We start from the raw sequence: 18809 nt of genomic DNA on the forward strand, positions 1-18809 counted from the left end.
CCAGTTCGCTTTTTTTCTGAGTATCTTGCAATTTGCTAAAAACGTCCTCGTCTTTTGTGAGACTTCCTTCCTGCTTCTCCTTTTCTCCTTTCAAGAGTGGCTATCTTTAGACCCACGGGAAGCTGGGTTTCTCCATTAACGTCAGAGAAAAAAACCCAGCACGTGCCGATGGGAAACGTCTGTGTAGGGCCCCCAACCCAGGACGCACCTAGATCTTTGCTGAACGGGTTCGATTCGGGTTTTTATTTATCCTTTGCGTCTTTTGCACCTTCCGACAATCTTTGCGCCGACTCTCGGCGTGCCTCGTCCTTCACACTCCTGCTTTTTCAACCTGCCGCTTCCGTTCCGGTCTTCTGCATTTCGATTCATGTCGCGAACAAGTGTAGTGTCTGGAAGCCGTCTTCTCGGAAGCCTAGGCAGACGGCCCGTGTCTGAGGAGTCCTTCTGCGGCTTCCGGCTGTGAGCGCAGCCTGGTGGGGGGAGCACTGCATTTCCTGCTTTCCTTCCTTCCCTTTCCTTTTTCCCAGGGGCTCGTGTCCCCCGTTCTGTCATCCTGGTGGGAAGGTGTCCGTGTTTGGGTAACATCACAACCTCACACGGATTCCCTAGGAATATCGTGGGGATCCGGTCAAACATTCCGGCTCCTCGGAGAGGAAGGGGGGCCCTTTGAGACGTGCCGTCTCTGCTCTCGTCCGCGGACGTGGAGAGACAGGGGTGGACGCAGCCGGCGCGTCTGGATGGCCCGCGGGAGCCAACAGCGGAGAGCCTCCTGGTGATGCTAACGGGCGTGCTCTGTGCTGGAGACCGGAGGCCACGCCCCACCCGTGGGTGGTGCTCCGGGGAGGCGGCTCGGGCACCTCCCTGTTCCTTCACGTTTGGTCCACGGCCCAGCGGGAGGACGGCAGGGTCTCCACAGGTGTCGGCGTCCGGAGGACTGGGATTTGCGCGAACGGCCCCGGCTCCTCAGTCCCGTAGGACGCTGTGGGGTCCCTTCCGATGAGCGTTCCCATGCTTCCTTTGGGTGGGCCGGCGGGTTTCTCCCCTCGATGGACCCCAACTGTACTGAATCTTGCAGGAAGTCCTTGACCACAAGAAAATGGGATCCTTTTTCTGAAGTTTGGAATGACGGAGATGTTTCCAGGCTGCTCATCTTAGTGGAAATCTGCCTGGGGGGCGGGGGCGGGAAGCCGAGAATGGCACCCTTCCGTCCGGGAGCGAGGCGGACACAGGCGGGCCCCTGCTGGCCGCCACCGGGTGAACCGTGGACATCCGTGTGCACGTCTATTCCAAACCCTCGAATTCAGCAGATGAGGGGTCCAGGGCCCCAGGCGGCAGGTGAACGAGAGGCAAGGCCAGAAGTCGAGGGGTTCCACTCGGACTCCTGTACTCGGCGCTCATCCACACCCGCTCCCTCGGGATGGCCGCCCCTTGACGGCCCGACGGCGGCCACACGCCCCACAGCCTCGGCACGTAAGCGCTGTTCGGGAACTTACACGCACTGATTCCCGCAAACATCTCAGCAAACCGGGGGTCTCTCTCCTGGGAGAAGATGGCATCGGCCTTCTCCACGGACTTCCCCGCCTCGTGAACGCCGGCCGGGAGGTTGGGGACAGGAACCTGTTGGCACGTGAAAACACAACCACATCCAGAGTGTGAGACACGGAGCACGTGTCTGCAGTCCCGTCGGGTCCCCTCCCCCCCACTCGCTGGCAGTTCAGGCTGTGTGGTTTTACTGAGGTGGGGGGCTCGTCTGGAGACCGGGAGGTGCGGTGTGGGCCGGGGACCGCAGAGTGGCACGGATCCCTTACAGAGAGATAACCGATAATCAACCATCCTAAACACCAGAAGCGTGGACTTGAAGTCAACGTGGGTGACAGGCCCAGCCCCGAGGCACCTTGTGATTTCTCTACACGGCCGTCGGAAGCAGCGGGAGAAAGGCAGAAGGAAGAGGAGGGACAGAGGGGAAGGGAGGAGGGAGGGAGGCTGCGTGGACAGAGTGGGGACCCGGTGCAGGGCAGGACAGACGGCCGGGAAGGGGACGGGTGACACGGCTCAGAACTGCCTCTGTCGGCTTCCGCGTCTGCTGGTCCGGTCCTTGGGCTCACGTAGAGCCCCCGCAGCTCCCAGTCGCCCCCGGACACTCCCCATACGGGCAGCTCGGGCCCTACTCGGCCGCCCGGTCCTCACGTGTCCTCTACCCTCCATGGCCCAGCCCTGCAGGAGGGTCCCAGGACACCCCCGGGTGGGACCTGCGTCTCTGCACTCGGTGGGTGGACAGAGCACCAGCACCTGCTGGGCTGAGGGCGTCAAGCTAAGGGTTGAACTTAGCCCCCCCGACCCTTGGCCCGGAGACAGCTCCAACTGGGAAAGAACCTTCCAGAAGTTCACCTGCGACAGGTCGTATGACGACAGCCCATCTCTCTGGTGCACCTCCAACTCTGCCTGCTGCTGCTGGAGCTGCCTGTGGAACGAGAGGTCAACAGAGTCATGATGAGGTCATGACGTGGTGGCCGCGGGGCCGGACTAGAACCTTCCCCCAACCCAGAGGGACGGTGGGTGGCACCCAATGGGCCTCTAAGTGGTTTTCAATTTTTACTTGTTTTAGTTTACGACTTTTTAAAGTTTATTTTGAGAGCATGAGCAGGGGAGGGGCAGAGAGAGAGAGAGAGGGAGAGAAGGAGAGAGTCCCACGCAGGCTCCATGGGGTCAGCACAGAGGCTGACGCGGGGCTGGAACCCAAAAACTGTGAGATCGTGACCTCAGCCGATAACAAGAGTCGGACGCTTGACCAACTGACCCTCCCAGGCGCCCCTTGTGATTATTTTTTAATGCCCCAAATCAAGACTCCAAGCCCTGTATTTTAAGTTTAGGTTGCCAACGTTTAGGAAACGCATCTTGGTTAACGATTTCATGTCATGCAGGGTAAGAAGACACCACGTGAAAACAAACAGTTACGGCAAAGTTCCGATCAACACGGAAAGAAGAAACCCTTGGCCTGACAACCTGTAAGCTGGATGGGGGGGGGGGGCGTGACCTCATGTCCCCCCCTCCAGCCCTCACGCTGGACTCTCACAGCGTTACCTGACCTCACGCCCAGTACAAAGAGGCTTCCCGGGTGGTGGCCTCGCGGCCAGGACCTGACCTGATGCCCCGGTCCCCGCTCTGTGCTCTGCAGGCCCCCCCACCCCGCCCCGTTCGGGACAGAAAACGACTCCTTACAGGAAATGGCTGCTTTACAAAGTTTCAGAAGGTGGAAACTGGGTCACATTCCCGGGACAGTGAGCCCCACAGCTCAGAGCCTAACGATGGGGCAGGATGAGAGCATCTTTTTCCAGTCCACACACGGGCAAGAACGCCAGGCAAACGTGGTTAGACTGCTGACCCGAACCACACGCCCAGGAGTCAGCCTAAGGGACACGGACAATTCAGGCACAAACGTACGCGTGACACGCACAGCACATGTACGTTCACAGTAAGCAGGGAAACGCTTTCAGCCTTAAATAAACAGAGTGAGTGCAAATTAGGACGAACCTGGAGGGCAATCAATTCTTCGACTATGCAGTGGGTAACAACACAGCACGGCGGCTTGCGCAGAAAGTTCCAGCGCGGGGGAGATGCCCACGGCAGAGTTCCACACGGAGGACGCCGGTGCCCTCCGCGCGCCCCAGGCCCCTGCGCTCACTGCGACCCACGCCGGGCTCACAAAGGGAGCCGCTACTGCTCCAAGTGGGTGGTTTCTGAACTCCCTTCACGGCGGAGCGCGCCGAGGCCCCGAGACGCCAGGCGTCTGCAGAAGAGAGACCGTGCCCTGGGGAGCGGGTGACGAAAGAGGGTTTGGGGCAGGGGCTATTTCACAGCGTTAGGGACACCCACCTGGGAAGGCCTGGGCCACTGCAGGTGACCGGACCCAGTGGGTGAGGCCCGCCAGGAGCCCGGCCTCAGAGCCCAGTTGCCACCCCAGAGCAGGGGGGTGTCACTGAAGTCTTGCCCTGCGGCCCCCCACCAGTCCCTCTACTGGCCCCCCAGCTGGAAGCTTGAGAGCAAGGAGCTCATGCTGTCCTGTCCACGGAGGCGAACGTCGGCCCGTCCCTGGCAAACAGGCCGGGCCACCAGACTGGCGGGCGGTGTAGACGGAGCGTGGCTAGGGTGCCTCGGTCCACGTGCAGGCTGTTTGGGTCACACTGACCAAGACCCCCCCCTCCCCCCGCTCACTGACCACTTCCGCTCCTGGGGGCAGAGTCAGCAGAGGCGGTGTGGTCCACAGCCCCCCACCAAGACAGGGACGGCACAGGTCGCTGCCGGTCTCTGTTCCCCCTTTTCTCTTTTTTAGAGAGAGAGAGAGAGAGAGAGAGAGAGAGCGAGCGCAAGGGAGGGGCAGAGGGAGGAGGGGAGAGAATCCCACGCGGGCTCTGGGCTCAGCGCAGAGCCTGATGCCGGGCTCAAGCCCGTGGCTCTGGGATCATGACCCGAGCCGAAGTCAAGCGTCGACGCTCAGCCGACTGAGCCGCCGGGCGCCCTCTCTGCTGGGGACCCGCCGCTTCTCCAGGCAGCCTGCTCCATCGCGGAGGGAAGCAATCACAACAAGTCTGTCCCCGAGACAGCCCAGACCTACTTCCTTCCAAGTCCCATTTTGAGTTCCCATCCTGCGGCCCAAGAAACGGGACAAACTGAATTCTTCTCAGCAGCCAGAGAGATGCACGTCTGAACCCCACTCACCTGCGGCCGTGCCCTTCACGTGGGCCTGGGCGTGTGTCCCCACCCCCCAACCGCCAAGGGAAGACCACGTAGAAGAGAGCCCCGTTGGGGGACCAGCGACCAGCTTATTGAGAAGCCAGCCCAGACCGGCCCCGTCCCAGGAAGCGTCCTGGACCGTCTCCACCAGGCTCCGTGCTAGATCCGGGGAATGACGGGGCCAGCCCCACGGGGTCTGGGTGGTCACGGTGTGGACATTCTCCACGGGAGGACAGAGGAGTCCGCAAGCCCAGGGTGCTGACGTCAGAGACAGGACGCGGGAAGAAAGAACCCGCGGCTGGTCTCCAGATCCGGGTGCGAGAGCCCAGGGGAAAGGTGAGCCATAAAACGTGGGATTTCCCCCCAGGAGTCTGTACCTGCACCCACAACACCGGGAAACAGCAGCACTAAAATCAGGTTTTTAAACAATTGCTATTTCAAAACATGGAAAAAGAATCAATCTAACGATCCGCAGAAACACCCTAACTGTCCGTATCGCCCTACTCGTCTCTTACGGCTCTGCCAATTCGCCTGCACCCTGCGGGCCCCTGGGCAGCCGGGGCCTCTCCCTGCCTGCGCTGCGGTGCCCCTGCGGTCTCCCCATTTCACAGACGCACACAGAGCCTCAAGGTCTGCGTGGCCTCCCTGCGCCAGGGATGTCGGGATGCCGTCGATCCACGTGGGACACTCCCCGGACAGAGCAAGCGAGCGGCCACGAGGGGGGCCGTCGGACCTCTGGGAGAGCCGGGATCTGGTGAGGAGGCACGGGGGCTCCACGGGCTCGGCCGACCCGGGTGGGGCTACCAGTGCCCCCCACGGGCGGAGTGCCGTCTGCATGCCCGTGGGGAAGGACTCCGAACGCCCCTCACGGGGTCCGCGGCTGCCTCCGTCCAGAAGCAGGGGCGTGCTCTACGGAGAGGGCTCCTCGGGGCGGGACGGAAGGCAGGGGGAGCTGCTCGGAAAGAGGAGGGACGTCCCCTGAGACTGGGCGGCGGCCTCATCAGGGCACAGGGGAAGAGGCAGGGAGGGAGGACATGAGTCCCAGGAGAGACGCTGTGGGGCCCTCTTCTCCACCAGGCTGTCTGCAGCAGGGGCGCGGGAGGGCGGGACGCAGGACGAGCCCCAGGCCGGGGCCTGCTGACCGAGCCTCACCCCTCCCGGGCCCTAAGCTCTGCAGAGGCGAGGTCGGCCCCTTGCTCTCGCTCCCCACTCCCGCCCCCACTCCTGCCCCCGGGACACAGGGCGGTTAAGGACCTTTCCGCGGAGTCTGCCGCTGCTGGCCGAGTCCAGCCAGAGGCAGGAACGCGGGGAGGGCCGGAGGGCTGGCGGTCGTCACTGCCCTCTGCTGCCCACGGCGAACAGCTCCCGCCGTCCCCGCCCAGGGAGGGCCGCTGTCCCCTTGGCTGTCAGCTCCTCCCGCCGGCGGTCTCCTCCCCGCTGCCCCCAAAGGGCTGTCAAGAGCAACACGTGGGGCCACACCCCGCAGGGAACGTGCGTCCTGTCGTGTCGGACAGCCGGACTCAGACCCAGAGATCACACGTCTGCGGGGGAGGGAGGGAGTCAAAAGCCCTCAACGTGACCAAGTTTACCCTATTGCAACTAGACCGTCTCAGATACGGGAGAGAATAAGGGAGCGTGCTGTTTCTGCAGCACAGATCGACTCCCGTTTGCAAGCAAGAGGTCACACGGCCTGGGGTCAGAGGGCAGGAGGTCACACGACCCGGGGACAGAGGGCAGGAGGTCACACGACCCGGGGACAGAGGGCAGGAGGCCACGCAGCCCGGGGACAGAGGGCAGGAGGCCACGTGGCCCGGGGACAGAGGGCAGGAGGCCACATAGCCTGGGGACAGAGAACAGGAGGTCACACGGCCCGGGGACAGAGGGCAGGAGTCCACACGGCCCGGGGACAGAGAACAGGAGGTCACACGGCCCGGGGACAGAGGGCAGGAGGCCACACGGCCCGGGGACAGAGAACAGGAGGTCACACGGCCTGGGGTCAGAGGGCAGGAGGCCACACGGCCTGGGAACAGAGGGCAGGAGGTCACATGGCCCGGGGACAGAGGGCAGGAGGCCACACGGCCCGGGGACAGAGAACAGGAGGTCACACGGCCCGGGGACAGAGGGCAGGAGTCCACACGGCCCGGGGACAGAGAACAGGAGGTCACACGGCCTGGGGTCAGAGGGCAGGAGGCCACACGGCCTGGGAACAGAGGGCAGGAGGTCACACGGTCCGGGGACAGAGAGCAGGAGGTCATATGGCCCGGGGACAGAGAACAGTAGGTCACACGGCCCAGGGACAGAAGACAGGAGGCCACACAGCCCGGGGTCAGAGAGCAGGAAGTCACACGGCCCAGGGACAGAGAGCAGGAGGTCACACGGCCCGGGGACAGAGAACAGGAGGTCACACGGCCTGGGGTCAGAGAGCAGGAGGTCACACGGCCCGGGGACAGAGAGCAGGAGGCCACGCGGCCCGGGGACAGAGGGCAGGAGGCCACGCGGCCCGGGGACAGAGGGCAGGAGGTCACACGACCCGGGGACAGAGGGCAGGAGGCCACGCGGCCCGGGGACAGAGGGCAGGAGGCCACACGGCCCGGGGACAGAGGGCAGGAGGCCACACGGCCCGGGGACAGAGGGCAGGAGGTCACACGGCCTGGGGTCAGAGGGCAGGAGGCCACGTGGCCCGGGGACAGAGGGCAGGAGGCCACGTGGCCCGGGGACAGAGGGCAGGAGGCCACGTGGCCCGGGGACAGAGGGCAGGAGGCCACACGGCCCGGGGACAGAGAACAGGAGGTCACACGGTCCGGGGACAGAGAGCAGGAGGTCATATGGCCCGGGGACAGAGAACAGTAGGTCACACGGCCCAGGGACAGAAGACAGGAGGCCACACAGCCCGGGGTCAGAGAGCAGGAAGTCACACGGCCCAGGGACAGAGAGCAGGAGGTCACACGGCCCGGGGACAGAGAACAGGAGGTCACACGGCCTGGGGTCAGAGAGCAGGAGGTCACACGGCCCGGGGACAGAGAGCAGGAGGCCACGCGGCCCGGGGACAGAGGGCAGGAGGCCACGCGGCCCGGGGACAGAGGGCAGGAGGTCACACGACCCGGGGACAGAGGGCAGGAGGCCACGCGGCCCGGGGACAGAGGGCAGGAGGTCACTCGGCCTGGGGATAGAGGGCAGGAGGCCACGCAGCCCGGGGACAGAAAGCATTGAGAGCGAGTTGCTGACACCAGTCCCCCCCCCATCCCCCCCCCCCCGTCCCCGTGGCTGCAGAGAAAGGCAGACAGAAGTGGGAGCAAATGCCAGGCTGTGAGGGGTTACGACGGGATGGACGGCCGAGGGGGGCTCCCGACAGAGAGCTGGGCAGAGAAAGTTCTGGAAGACCAGAAAGCCCGGGGTCTTCAATGTTCAGGAAGCGGGTGCCCGTCCGAGAGTCTCAGGAAGAGCCCGTGGCAGGGGTGGACAAGGAGTGTGGCCCACGGGAGACGGAGGATGCGCTGGGAGGGCCCCGGAGGGGGAAGGAGCGGGAGGAGAGGAGGGGACGCTGAGCCCCCCGGTCCCTCCGACGGGAGGAGGTTCGTGCACGGGCGCTGCTTCTCGGTTCACCGCCAGGCAGGAAGCGGCCGGGAGGAGCCAGCAGGACGGCTCACGCCAGGGCCCCAGAGCGGACGGCGGGCAGGTGGCAGAGGGGATCCCGCGGCCCCAACACCGTCTGCGGCAACTGAGGCGGACCCCACCCCACCGACCGGCCCGCTCCGGCTCGCTGTCCCGCCCGCCTGCTTCACACACGCCGGCTGCACGCGGGACCCGAGGTCACCTGACAGACGTGCCGGGCGGGGGCCACGCGGAAACCCAGGTCAGCCGCCGGGAGGGACCTCGAGCGGGTGGCCCGGCCCGGCCGGCTCCGTGCCTTGTGGGCGAGGAGCAGGGCTGAGGCTGAGGCACAGGGTGGGGCTTCCCAGAAGGACGCCCTGAGGGGGGCTCCAAGGGGAACGCCCCAATCCAGGTAGCGGGCAGGGGACACAATGGGGCCAGAGCACCGAGCGAGCGAGCCAGGAGGCCACGGCCGCTGCCTGGGGGCGGCATCGCCGGGACGGCCGTCGGGAGCTGGAAGGGGGAGCAGACCCCACCAGCTCAGTGCGGAGCCGGGGAAAACGGGACAGGGGTGCCACTGGCCAGCGCGGGCACTCAGGGACTGTTCCCCCCCTGCCAGCTCACCCCGCGCCTCTGCCGTAGTGCCCGCAGACGCTGGGACCGCCCTGGCCTTTGTTCACGCTGCTTCTTTGACCTTGCATTTCCTCGAGAATAACAGGGAGGAGGCATGACCTGGTCCCGGCCGGGAGCCCGGCCCCACTCACTCCCCGCAGCAACCCAGGGGAGAGGCCTTATCGCCCCATTGCGCAAACGGGAAAGCGAGGGCTGTGGAGTAACGAGACACGCAACTCGAGGTACAGGAAGCCGGGTGTCCAGACCGGGGCCCAGGTGTGCGTGCCCAGGCGCGTGGGGTACAGGGTGAAGCCGGGGGTGGTCCGGGGACTGCGGAGCCTTGAGCAGGAGGGACATGTCCAGGGAAACCGTGTGTCCCTGCAGCGCCACCCCCAGCCCCCTGCCCCGGGGCCCTGGAGCTGCCAGGGCCTTAGCCTCGCTCCCCTGCCCGGCTTCAGAAGGGCCCGGAAACCAGGCACAGGCGGCCGGCGCACCAGGCAGGGAACCAGGGAGGCCTGGGGAGAGAAGGGGGACGGAAGCATGGGGGGGGCAGAGGACGCAGCGAGGGGCCCACAGGGACCGACCGCCAGCTGCAGGGGTGGAGAGCCTATGGGGGGAAAGGGCCCGGGGTAAGGTCACCAGCCCTCGACTCGGGGAGGGCACCCGGACCCAGCAGGGCTGGGGCGAGGCGAGCACGTACTTGACGTTGGTGTTGGTGCAGATGACGTACTCTATCTCGTCGGAGTAGGGGTTCTGGAACGTGAAGCTGCTGGTGCGGATCAACAGCCACTCTCGGTTCTTGGTGCGGAGCCGGTACATGACCGACAGCACCTGGCCCTTCAGTTTGACCACCTGAGGAAACAATCGGAGGAGGAAGGGAGTCAGGGGGAGGCAGGGCTCAGAACGGAGCGCCGCGGCAAAGACACCCCGAGGGGACGGCCAGAGAGCAAGGCTGGGCCGAGGGGGCCTCTCCCCCTGAAGCAGGCACTGTCCTCTGTCACGTTCTCTGAAACACCTGTTTTCTACCAGGACTTCTCAGCTCTTCCAAATCGGGCCACAAAACTCTATAAGCCAAGTGTTTCCCTTTTCGCCGGGGCTGCTAGGGTACTCTGGGTTTGCAACTAGTGCCCCGTCCCCGCCCCCCCCCCCAAGAAATGATCTCACTCGGGTGTAGAGTTACATCATAGCAGTGGATTTATTGCTTCCCACGTCGCATTACAAAAATCCTTAAGCTCCGTTTAACGCTGCTAATCGGGTCACGTACGCTCTCCGGGAGGAAGGGTAACGAAATGATAAATTCATGTGCGTTATCTGTGCGCGCGCGGATCTGTTACTGCTTTTACGCTGCGGTACGGCTTCCAAACTACCTCCAAACGCACGTCCTCACAGGAGGCTGGTAAGGTGGGTCTCACTCTGGGTAGCGCTTTAATACCGAGTCTCGGACAAGTTAAGTAAGCTGCCGGAGATCAGACGACTCTGGGGGGAAAAGCTCGGCCGGGAAGCAAGGTCTCACTGCCAAACCACGAGTGCCCGCTCCTGTGCTCCGTGTACACGCACAATGTGTGCACAAGCAGAGACACAGAGCTGTGAGCGTGCTCACACGGCCCTCGCGACCAGCTCCCGCGGCTACGGCATAAACAGGAGAAAGCCCAGGAACAAAGCCAGGCGGACGGCATGCCTCTCCGCAGGCCTGTGTCCCCAGATCCTGGGGCTGGTCGGGGCAGAGAAGGCTCTGGACCCGGGGAAGCCGGCCTGGCTTGACCACGAGACCAGAGTGTGATCAGAGATGAGAACGGGGACCTGGTCCCAGGGTCGCGGAGGGCCCGGCCCCTCTTCCTTACCTGCCCCCACTTGTACTTTGTTCCTGGTTGGATGTCTGTGCACAGCCTGGGGACAGGGACCTCTTGGTGACCTGAGTCCCGCCCCCCCGCCCCGCCCTCGCACAGAGCAGGCACATCATCTGAACTTCCTTGATGGGTCTGTTGGCCCCACGCCCTGGGCTGACGCGCCTGAGCGACCACCCCTGGGGAACCCAGACGAATGAAACCTGAGAGGGCTGGACGCCCTGGTGGGAAACCCTGAGTGATCCAGAAACCAGAACAATGTCCAGGGGGGCGGTGACCCTTCCTGGCACCGAGCTCGAGGAGGCAGACGCGGGGTCAGGCAAGACCCCGACCCTCAGGGGTCACTGCCCGTCAGCGGGTCCCAGCAGCAAGCTGGCTCTTTCCCCACAGGACCACAGGTCAAGGCCTCGTGCCCCGGAGGCCGGCACGCTGAGGGGGTCCCGTGGGAGACTCTCTGAATCTGCACAGAACACAGGGAAGAGGGCAGCCACCTCCCACATGTTGAGCCCCGGGTCGTGGCTCCCTGAGGCAGCTGCTGTGCGTCTCTGAACCGAATGCCCGAGATGGGGGGAGAGGTTTTGGCTCCACGGAACAAACACCGGCCAAGGCACCGCCCGGGTGCGAAGCCGGAGAAGGAGCGGAGGGAGGGCGCCGGCAGCCCCCGCCCTCCCCGGGGCCAAGTTCCTGGCTCGGCCTGTGACACCAGCCACCTCGCGTGGCCCTCACGACAGCACCGCGTGGATCTGGAAAGTGAGCCCCAAAGGAGTTAAACATCCCGCCACGGCCTGACGGAGCAGCGCGGAGGCAGGAGGGGGTCCCGGATCCCCCGGCCCCCACCGCCCACTGTGTCTTCATGAACCTCCGAGGCCGAGGCAGAGCCCCTGTCCCAGGACAGGTACGTCAGCGGCGGTAACCAGACCCAGCAGGCCGTGTCGCGTCTCAAAACCGTAGGCTTAGGAGGCACGGGGTCGCCAGGACGCCGTGGGGTCCGCAGAGGGTTCCTGGACGGAGACAGGGCTGGGCTCCCGGACGTACAGCATCGACGTGCACGCTGAGTCCGGCTGCCAGGCTCGCACGGACCACGCAGGCCGGCCACAGCCCCGCCACCCCACACTCGGTGCTCCACCGTGCACGGCGGGCAAGCAGACAGCAGAGGGGGCCGGGGTCCTGGCCCCGGGTCTCTCGGGGTCCCACACTTCCGCCTGACCTCTGGGGGACCTGTAACCCGGCGAGGGTCCGAGAGCAGAGCCGAGGGCAGATGCAGTTGGGGGCCCCTGCGTCGGGCCCCCCAAACCCAAACCGCTCAGGAACCTGGCGGCCCCCTGAGGTCTCACGTCCGGGCCGCTCACACACTTCGGTTTAAATCCAGAGTTCCAGGGCGGACCGTGGGCCGACACAGCCCCCTCTGCGCTTCTGGAAAAACCAGCCGCTTCCTTTGATCAACCTCTGTCCCCCAGCCCGGCCGCCGGTGGCCGGAGCCCAAAGAACATATTCGAGGGGCCGAGGCCAGCGCTCCAGGACGTCCCCGTGGCCACCCGGCTGTGGCCTGCCGAGCGGTGACCGCAGGGCCGCCGGCCCTCAGGCGTGGCTCGGGCTTCGCCTCCTGCCCGCAGGGTGAGCTGGTCGCTCCCGGGGCGAGGGGTCCGTAAGCAGGTGCCGCGCGGGGTCGGGTGTTACGTTCCTCCTGTTTCCGCCCCCAAACCACCGGCTTCCGGCAGCATCCGCGGGGTCACGTCAGCCTGCTGTCGGACGGAGAGGCCTGGGTGCGGTGTGGCGACAGGCAGGACGGGCCGGCAACGGCGTTCTCACCCCCCGGTTAGCGCCGTGCTGTGTGACTTGGGGCCGGCGGCCGAAGCTCTCTGAGTCCTGGCGTCCGCCCTGAAAAGTGGGGCTGCCTACAGACCCCCGTGGGCTGACGATTACCTTAGCCTCTCCTCTCACGTGTTCCCGGAATGAAAGTCACTTGCCACGGGTCGCGGTCCATTCAGACTCTATCAAGAGCCACCCACCCAGGAGGAAGCTCCAGCTCCGCGGTGGACGTGATGGTGACACGCACAGACGTGGAGCCCGACTACAGAAAGCTTATGTTTCAGAGAGGGAATGGGGGGAAGGCAATCAGGGGACAAATAGATAAAACAATTACCAACCGGATCAGCTGTTGTGGAGGAAAAACGAGGGCAGAGGAGGAGGGTGGGGGCTTTCTTGGGTGGCATGGTGGCCATTGACCACACCTCTGAGAGGACAGGAGTTAAAGCCTGATCAGTAAGAAGACCTCGGTCCTGGGAAGAGCGCGGGAACAGCATTCTAGTCGGAGGGAGCATGTGCAAAGGCCCTGAGGTGGGGAACAGCACCCGAAGACCCGTGTGACCGCGTGGCGTGAGCCCGTGAGGATAAGACACGTGGGGCGAGGGCCACGCCGAGCCTGCGGCTGTGGTGCGGAGCTCGGATCTGATTCTGGGTGTGCTGGAAAGCCACCGGCACGGGTAAATAAGGCCACGGCAAAGCCCGATTTGCGTCTTCAGCGGTGTGGAGCGGGCGGGAGTAGAGCGGGGAGACCGGCAAGGCTGCGGCCACAATGGAGAAAGTGAGAGCGGGTGGGGAGGGGGGTGCTGGCCGAGGCGGGCAGGAAGGAGCGGAGGGAGAGGGGACGGCTGTGCACACGTCCCGGGGGGAACAGGACGTGAGCGCCGGGTGTGGCAGCAAAGCCGGAGCAGGGAGGACGCTGTCTGGGCTCCTGGCCTGTGCGGGCGGGGCCGCGGCGGTGCAGGGGGGCGGGCTCGGAGAGCTGAGGGCTGTGGGCGCGGCGCAGGGGCGTGCGAGGTGCCTGGGCGCCCACGGTCGGCGCTGTCGCCTGGACAAAGTCGCTGGGGAGACGCTACGGGGACAGCAAGAGGGAAGGGAGGCAAGGGCCCAGCTCTTGGAGAAGCAGGACCCGGGGGCGTTTGCGAGGAGTGGGGGGGGGGGAGCCGAGACCCGCCCGGCGGCGACACGGGGCGTGAATGGAGCGGTGTCGCAGCCGTGGACGCGGCGAGCGGCCATCCCCCCTAAAGAAGGAACTCGAAGGCCCTCATCCTGGAAAACCCGCGGTTTCCCTTCCTGGGCCGGGACGCCCGCGGCCTGGGAGCAGGAACCTCTTCCCGGCCGCCACGGCTGAGCGCTGGGACACCTGACTCCCACGCATCCACCCTGTGCTCTTAGGAGCCCCTGCTCCCGAGTGGCCCTCTCCTGTCCCCAGATGTGGCCACGCGACGCGCCCGCGACTGTGCAGAAGCGGCCAGCAAGTTGAGCGCGCAGGTCTCCCGCGGAGCCCGGGCCCCACCGGAGCAGGTGCTCAGCCCCAGGCAGCGGACGGCGGGGCCGCGAGATCGTGTGCGACGAGGGCTCCCAGGCTCCCAGAGCGTCCTGAGTCTGTCTCCCCCGCCCTGCCCCTCCCGGGGCGTCCAGAGGCCCCTCCCCACCTGGCACCCCTCACCTGGATGTCCGGCTCCCAGGGCGCCCCCTCCAGGCAGGTGCCCCCACGTTTGCCTTCCTTGCACCCCGGCCGCCAAAACCGTCTCGACTATGCTGCCCCGCGTGCACTCTCGTCGCGGACTCGGGCGGGGGCGGGGGCCTGAACGCCTCACGTGGCCTCGGCAGCCTTCACCCCGGCCCCCCGCCTCCCTGCACATTATTAGCCTCTCTGTCCCCTGCCCTTCTGCCAGTCACGGCTCCCGGCTGGGTCCGCCCTCCCCGCTGGACCTGCCCGACAGGTGCGGGGGCGAACGGGTACCCGGGGCCCATGTCAGCAGCCGGCTCTGGTGGTACCTGCTGGAAGCTCTCGCGCAGGTGGCTCTGATCCTCCGAGTGGCAGAATTCCAAAATGTCCTTTCCGAGGAGATCCTGAATAAAGAGACAAGCTTGAAGAACCCCCGCCCCCCACGAGTGACGCACGACTGCAGAAGCATCTGTCTGCATCCCCCTCCGCCCTGTCCCTCCGCTCACCGCGTCGTAAGGGGGACAGCGGACGCGGGGTGTCCCCCCCGTGCCCACCTCTGTCCCTCTGCACGCTCGGCACCCCTTCTGCATCTGGCTCAGGCCCTCCGTCAGCAGCCCCAGTGCGATTTTACTGGTCCGCCTTGGAGGGGCAAACTGTAATAAACACACTTTAGAACGTTTAAAAATGTTTTAAAAACTTGAGGGACGTCTGCGTGGCTCAGTCGGTGAAGCGTCCGACTTCGGCCCAGGTCGTGATCTCGCGGTTCGTGGGTTCGAGCCCCGCGTCGGGCTGTGTGCTGACGGCTCGGAGCCTGGAGCCTGCTTCCGGATTCCGTGCCTCCCTCTCTCTCTGCCCCTCCCCTGCTCGCGATCTCTCTCTCTCTCTCTCTCTCTCTCTCAAAAATAAATGTTTAAAAAAAGCATGAAAAGAAAGCAAATGGCAGGGCAAGGACGGATGCGCTGCCTATGGAAACCGGAACTGTTTTGGTGCGGACAGCGGCACTCTCTTGTGGCCGCACGCACGCTGGAGTGTGAGATAACTGCACTTGTGAAGGCTGTTTACCGTCTACCTTCACCGTCTGCCTTGTATCCAAAGCACCCAGCACTAACCCGAGACCAAAGCGTGTTTTGCCGCAAAACCCGCCGGTGGAAGACGAGCCGTCACGAGGCAGCTCCTGCGCGTTGTGGGAAAGTGGTCCAGCTGGACGTGGGACGTGTCGTGGGCGGCAAAGGATGGAAGCTAATCCACTGATTGGAACCCGAAGCAGCAAGCGGCCTCAGCGGGAGCTGGCGGGGGGGAGGAAGTCCGCTCTGCGTGCCAAGAAGCATCGAGGTGCTCCTGGAAGGTGCCGGCGGGTGCACGGGTCTGGCTAGGCACATGCCGCCGTCTGAGGTCATGGTGAATTTGGGGACCAGTCAATTTCCTCCCTCGATTCCACCCAAGAACCTCAGGTCTGCAAGAATCTAGAGATGGAAGCTTGTCCGAATGGTTCCAGTATTTCGATTTGGTTTGTGGTTCTAAAATCACAGGTAAGCGAAAGACCCACACCAGCGTACCCCAAATTTCGCTCCTGGAACAGAGGTCTTCTTCGTTCTTTTTTTAAATGCTTTTTATTTCGGAAGACATTAAAATCTATAGAAAAGTCCTTTACCTAGATTGTCACGTCTGCGGTTTTCACTTTCTCTTGCACGTATGGAAACATAAATGCACGAATGAGAAATATGAAAACATGTGTAACGAAACATCTTTCATACCTACACACACACCCTGAAAAAGTTCTTATTAAATCATCTGGAAGCAGCAGACGGAATGACACCTGTCCTAAAGTATGTATCTCAGAAAATGACATCTGACAAAAAAATGAATATTCCGTATGACACCTAAAAACCCCACCGATACTCCACACATATTAATATTTCTTCAATTATCTCCCAGACGTCTTTCTGGCTACGTGTCTCCAGCCTGGGGCCCCACGGAAGGCCTTCCCGCTGCAGACTGTGACGTTTTGTATTTGGTTTCTCTTAATCTAGAATAACTTCTCTTGCCTTTCTGTGTCTCTCATGATGCTGATATTTCTTAAAAAAGGTCTGGGACAAAGACCGGACAATACGCTCCTGTAACAAAAGGTCCCGAATACATTTCAGTAACAAGGGATTAGGCAAAATTAGGTGAACGTCTCTCCTCAAGGCTTCTCCGTCTTGACACTGAGAACATGTTTTTTTTAAGTTCCCAAGAAGATGTCCTGTTTCGTGATCATCCAAGTTAACGGATCCGAGAGCCCCTTTTCCCCAGAGCATCTTGACTCTGGTTTGTGAAAACTCAGCCAGATGGACGGGATGGCGAGGGCCAGAAGCGAAGGGTTAATTTTAAGCCGTGCAGCCGGCCGTGTGCAACGCCTTCCTTGCTTTGGAAGGACATCCCTCTCTCCCGGCAGGAATATGGATTTCTATGCCGTGTTCCCTACACCGTCGTCCTGCTGAATCTCGAACAAAGGACAGAAGGGCTTTTCTTTTTTTTTTTTTTTTTTTTTTAATTTTTTTTTTTTCAACGTTTATTTATTTTTGGGACAGAGAGAGACAGAGCATGAACGGGGGAGGGGCAGAGAGAGAGGGAGACACAGAATCGGAAACAGGCTCCAGGCTCTGAGCCATCAGCCCAGAGCCTGACGCGGGGCTCGAACCCACGGACCGCGAGATCGTGACCTGGCTGAAGTCGGACGCCTAACCGACTGCGCCACCCAGGCGCCCCCAGAAGGGCTTTTCAAGTAAAGGTAAACTTATAACAACCCGCCAGGGCCCCGAGCTACGTACCTGGGGTTGGTAGCCAACCACGCTGATGCACCGGGGGTCCACGAACGTGATGACCCCATCAGAGCTGTGTCGGGATAAGAACTCCGTGGGCACCGACACCCCGCTCATGTCCATGCACACGGGAGAGCTGGTCACCTGCAAGGAGGGATCCGCACTGAGGTGGTCTTGACAGAGACAGGGACAGGGGCGGGAGAGGCAGAGACTGGGAACAACCCACGGGGAGTTAATGTCACAGACGCTTCTGTGTCATCGGTACAGCGGGTCTGAAACGTTCAAAGGGGCGCCTGGGCGGCTCAGTCGGCTGAACGTCCGACTTTGGCTCAGGTCACGATCTCATGGTCTGTGAGTTCGAGCCCCATGTCGGGCTCTGTGCTGACAGCTCAGAGCCTGGAGCCTGCTTCAGATTCTGGGTCTCCCTCTCTCTCTCTCTCTGCCCCTCCCTTGCTCATGCTCTGTCTCTCTTTCTCTCTCAAAAATAAGTGTTAAAAAAAATTTTTTTTTTTTGGATCTCATGTCTTTGCCCCTTCCTCTAAAAAGGAAAATTCTAGGGGCTCCTGGGTGGCTCAGTCGGTTGAGCGGCCGGCTTCGGCTCAGGTCACGATCTCACGGTCCGTGAGTTTGAGCCCCGCGTCGGGCTCTGTGCTGACAGCTTGGAGCCTGGAGCCTGCTTTGGATTCTGGGTCTCCCTCTCTCTCTGCCCCTCCCCCACTCATGCTCTGTCTGTCTCTCTCTCTCAAAAATAAATAAACATTAAAAAAAATTTAACATTCAAAGCGTCCTGGCCTCGCCTTTGACTAATTGTACGCTTGGGCCACCTCACGTTCTGAGCCTCAGTTTCCCCACCGGCCAGTGGGAACAACGAACCCCCTGCGATCTCACAGGGTATGCAGCTGGTGCTCAGAGGTGTTCCTACTCTTCCCTTCCCCACCTTCCCCTGACTCAGGATGGCAAATGGCTGTACGGGACGGGTCAGATGTCTGGAGAGTAGACGCTTGTGGAGCGAATGTTTGCAAGGCTTCACTCTCCACCCCCCCCCGCCTTCCGTGAGGAATAAGCAATGCTTATCACACGTGGATACATGAATGATGCGTCTCAACCACGTGTCTGAAGGCGGTGAGACCTGGGAGCCAGGAGCGCGACAGGCTAGCGTCCCCCGAGCCACGTCTACCGTGGCCCGCGGTCACCGGCAAGGGCTGGCGTCCTGCCGTCCCTGCTCTCTCCCACATCCAGCCTCCGCCCTGCCCGGCGAGGGGCCCGAGCCCTGAGGACGCTCGGCTCGCAGGGCTGGGGGCAGTCACCCACCCGCTCCCGCTGTCCTCCCTCACCTGGAGTCTTCCGATGGCCACGAGGCAGTACTTGCTGCCCTGCCCCACGTCCGCGTCCTCCTCGGGTATAGTCATCCCTGAAACGAGACAAGCGGGCTCGTCCACGCCTGCCCAAGGCGGATGGGAAAGGGCAGAAGCGCCCAGGCACGTACGAGTGCAGCGAAAACCACAGGTGCACGCGGACCACCCAGGGTCTGGGGAGGCGGCGGTGAAGGGACCCGCCCGGCCGGCGTCTCCGGTGGCCTCCCGGGGCCTCCCCCCTGCGTCTGTGGATGGCACGCAAGATCGTGAGGAAGATGAAGGGCAAAGTACCCGTTTGGACATTTGCAAACTTGGCCAGGACGTCCAGCTATAAAAGAAACCTCGGGAAGAAGCGCAAGTGGGCATTTCTGGTGCCGTAAACGTTTCATTTGCACGGACT

General features: G+C 63.0%; 1 protein-coding gene across 2 annotated transcripts in view; it reads right to left on the bottom strand.

The window, feature by feature from the left end:
• Positions 1–18809, bottom strand: part of ARNT2 (aryl hydrocarbon receptor nuclear translocator 2) — a 102583-nt gene that overhangs the window by 13300 nt on the left and 70474 nt on the right. For both annotated transcript variants that reach the window (XM_047086501.1, XM_047086500.1), the window contains exons 7-12: positions 18389–18465; positions 17064–17198; positions 14583–14657; positions 9635–9786; positions 2389–2461; positions 1494–1617 (exon numbers count right to left, since the gene is read on the bottom strand). In XM_047086501.1, the coding sequence (XP_046942457.1) occupies positions 1494–1617; positions 2389–2461; positions 9635–9786; positions 14583–14657; positions 17064–17198; positions 18389–18465 (636 nt within the window). The remainder of the gene's footprint in view (positions 1–1493; positions 1618–2388; positions 2462–9634; positions 9787–14582; positions 14658–17063; positions 17199–18388; positions 18466–18809) is intronic.

This window comes from Lynx rufus, unplaced genomic scaffold (genome assembly GCF_022079265.1).
Source record: "Lynx rufus isolate CCGP_SWC_20201006 ecotype Redwood Valley unplaced genomic scaffold, mLynRuf1.p SCAF_21, whole genome shotgun sequence".
In the NCBI taxonomy this organism is placed as follows: Eukaryota; Metazoa; Chordata; class Mammalia; order Carnivora; family Felidae; genus Lynx; species Lynx rufus.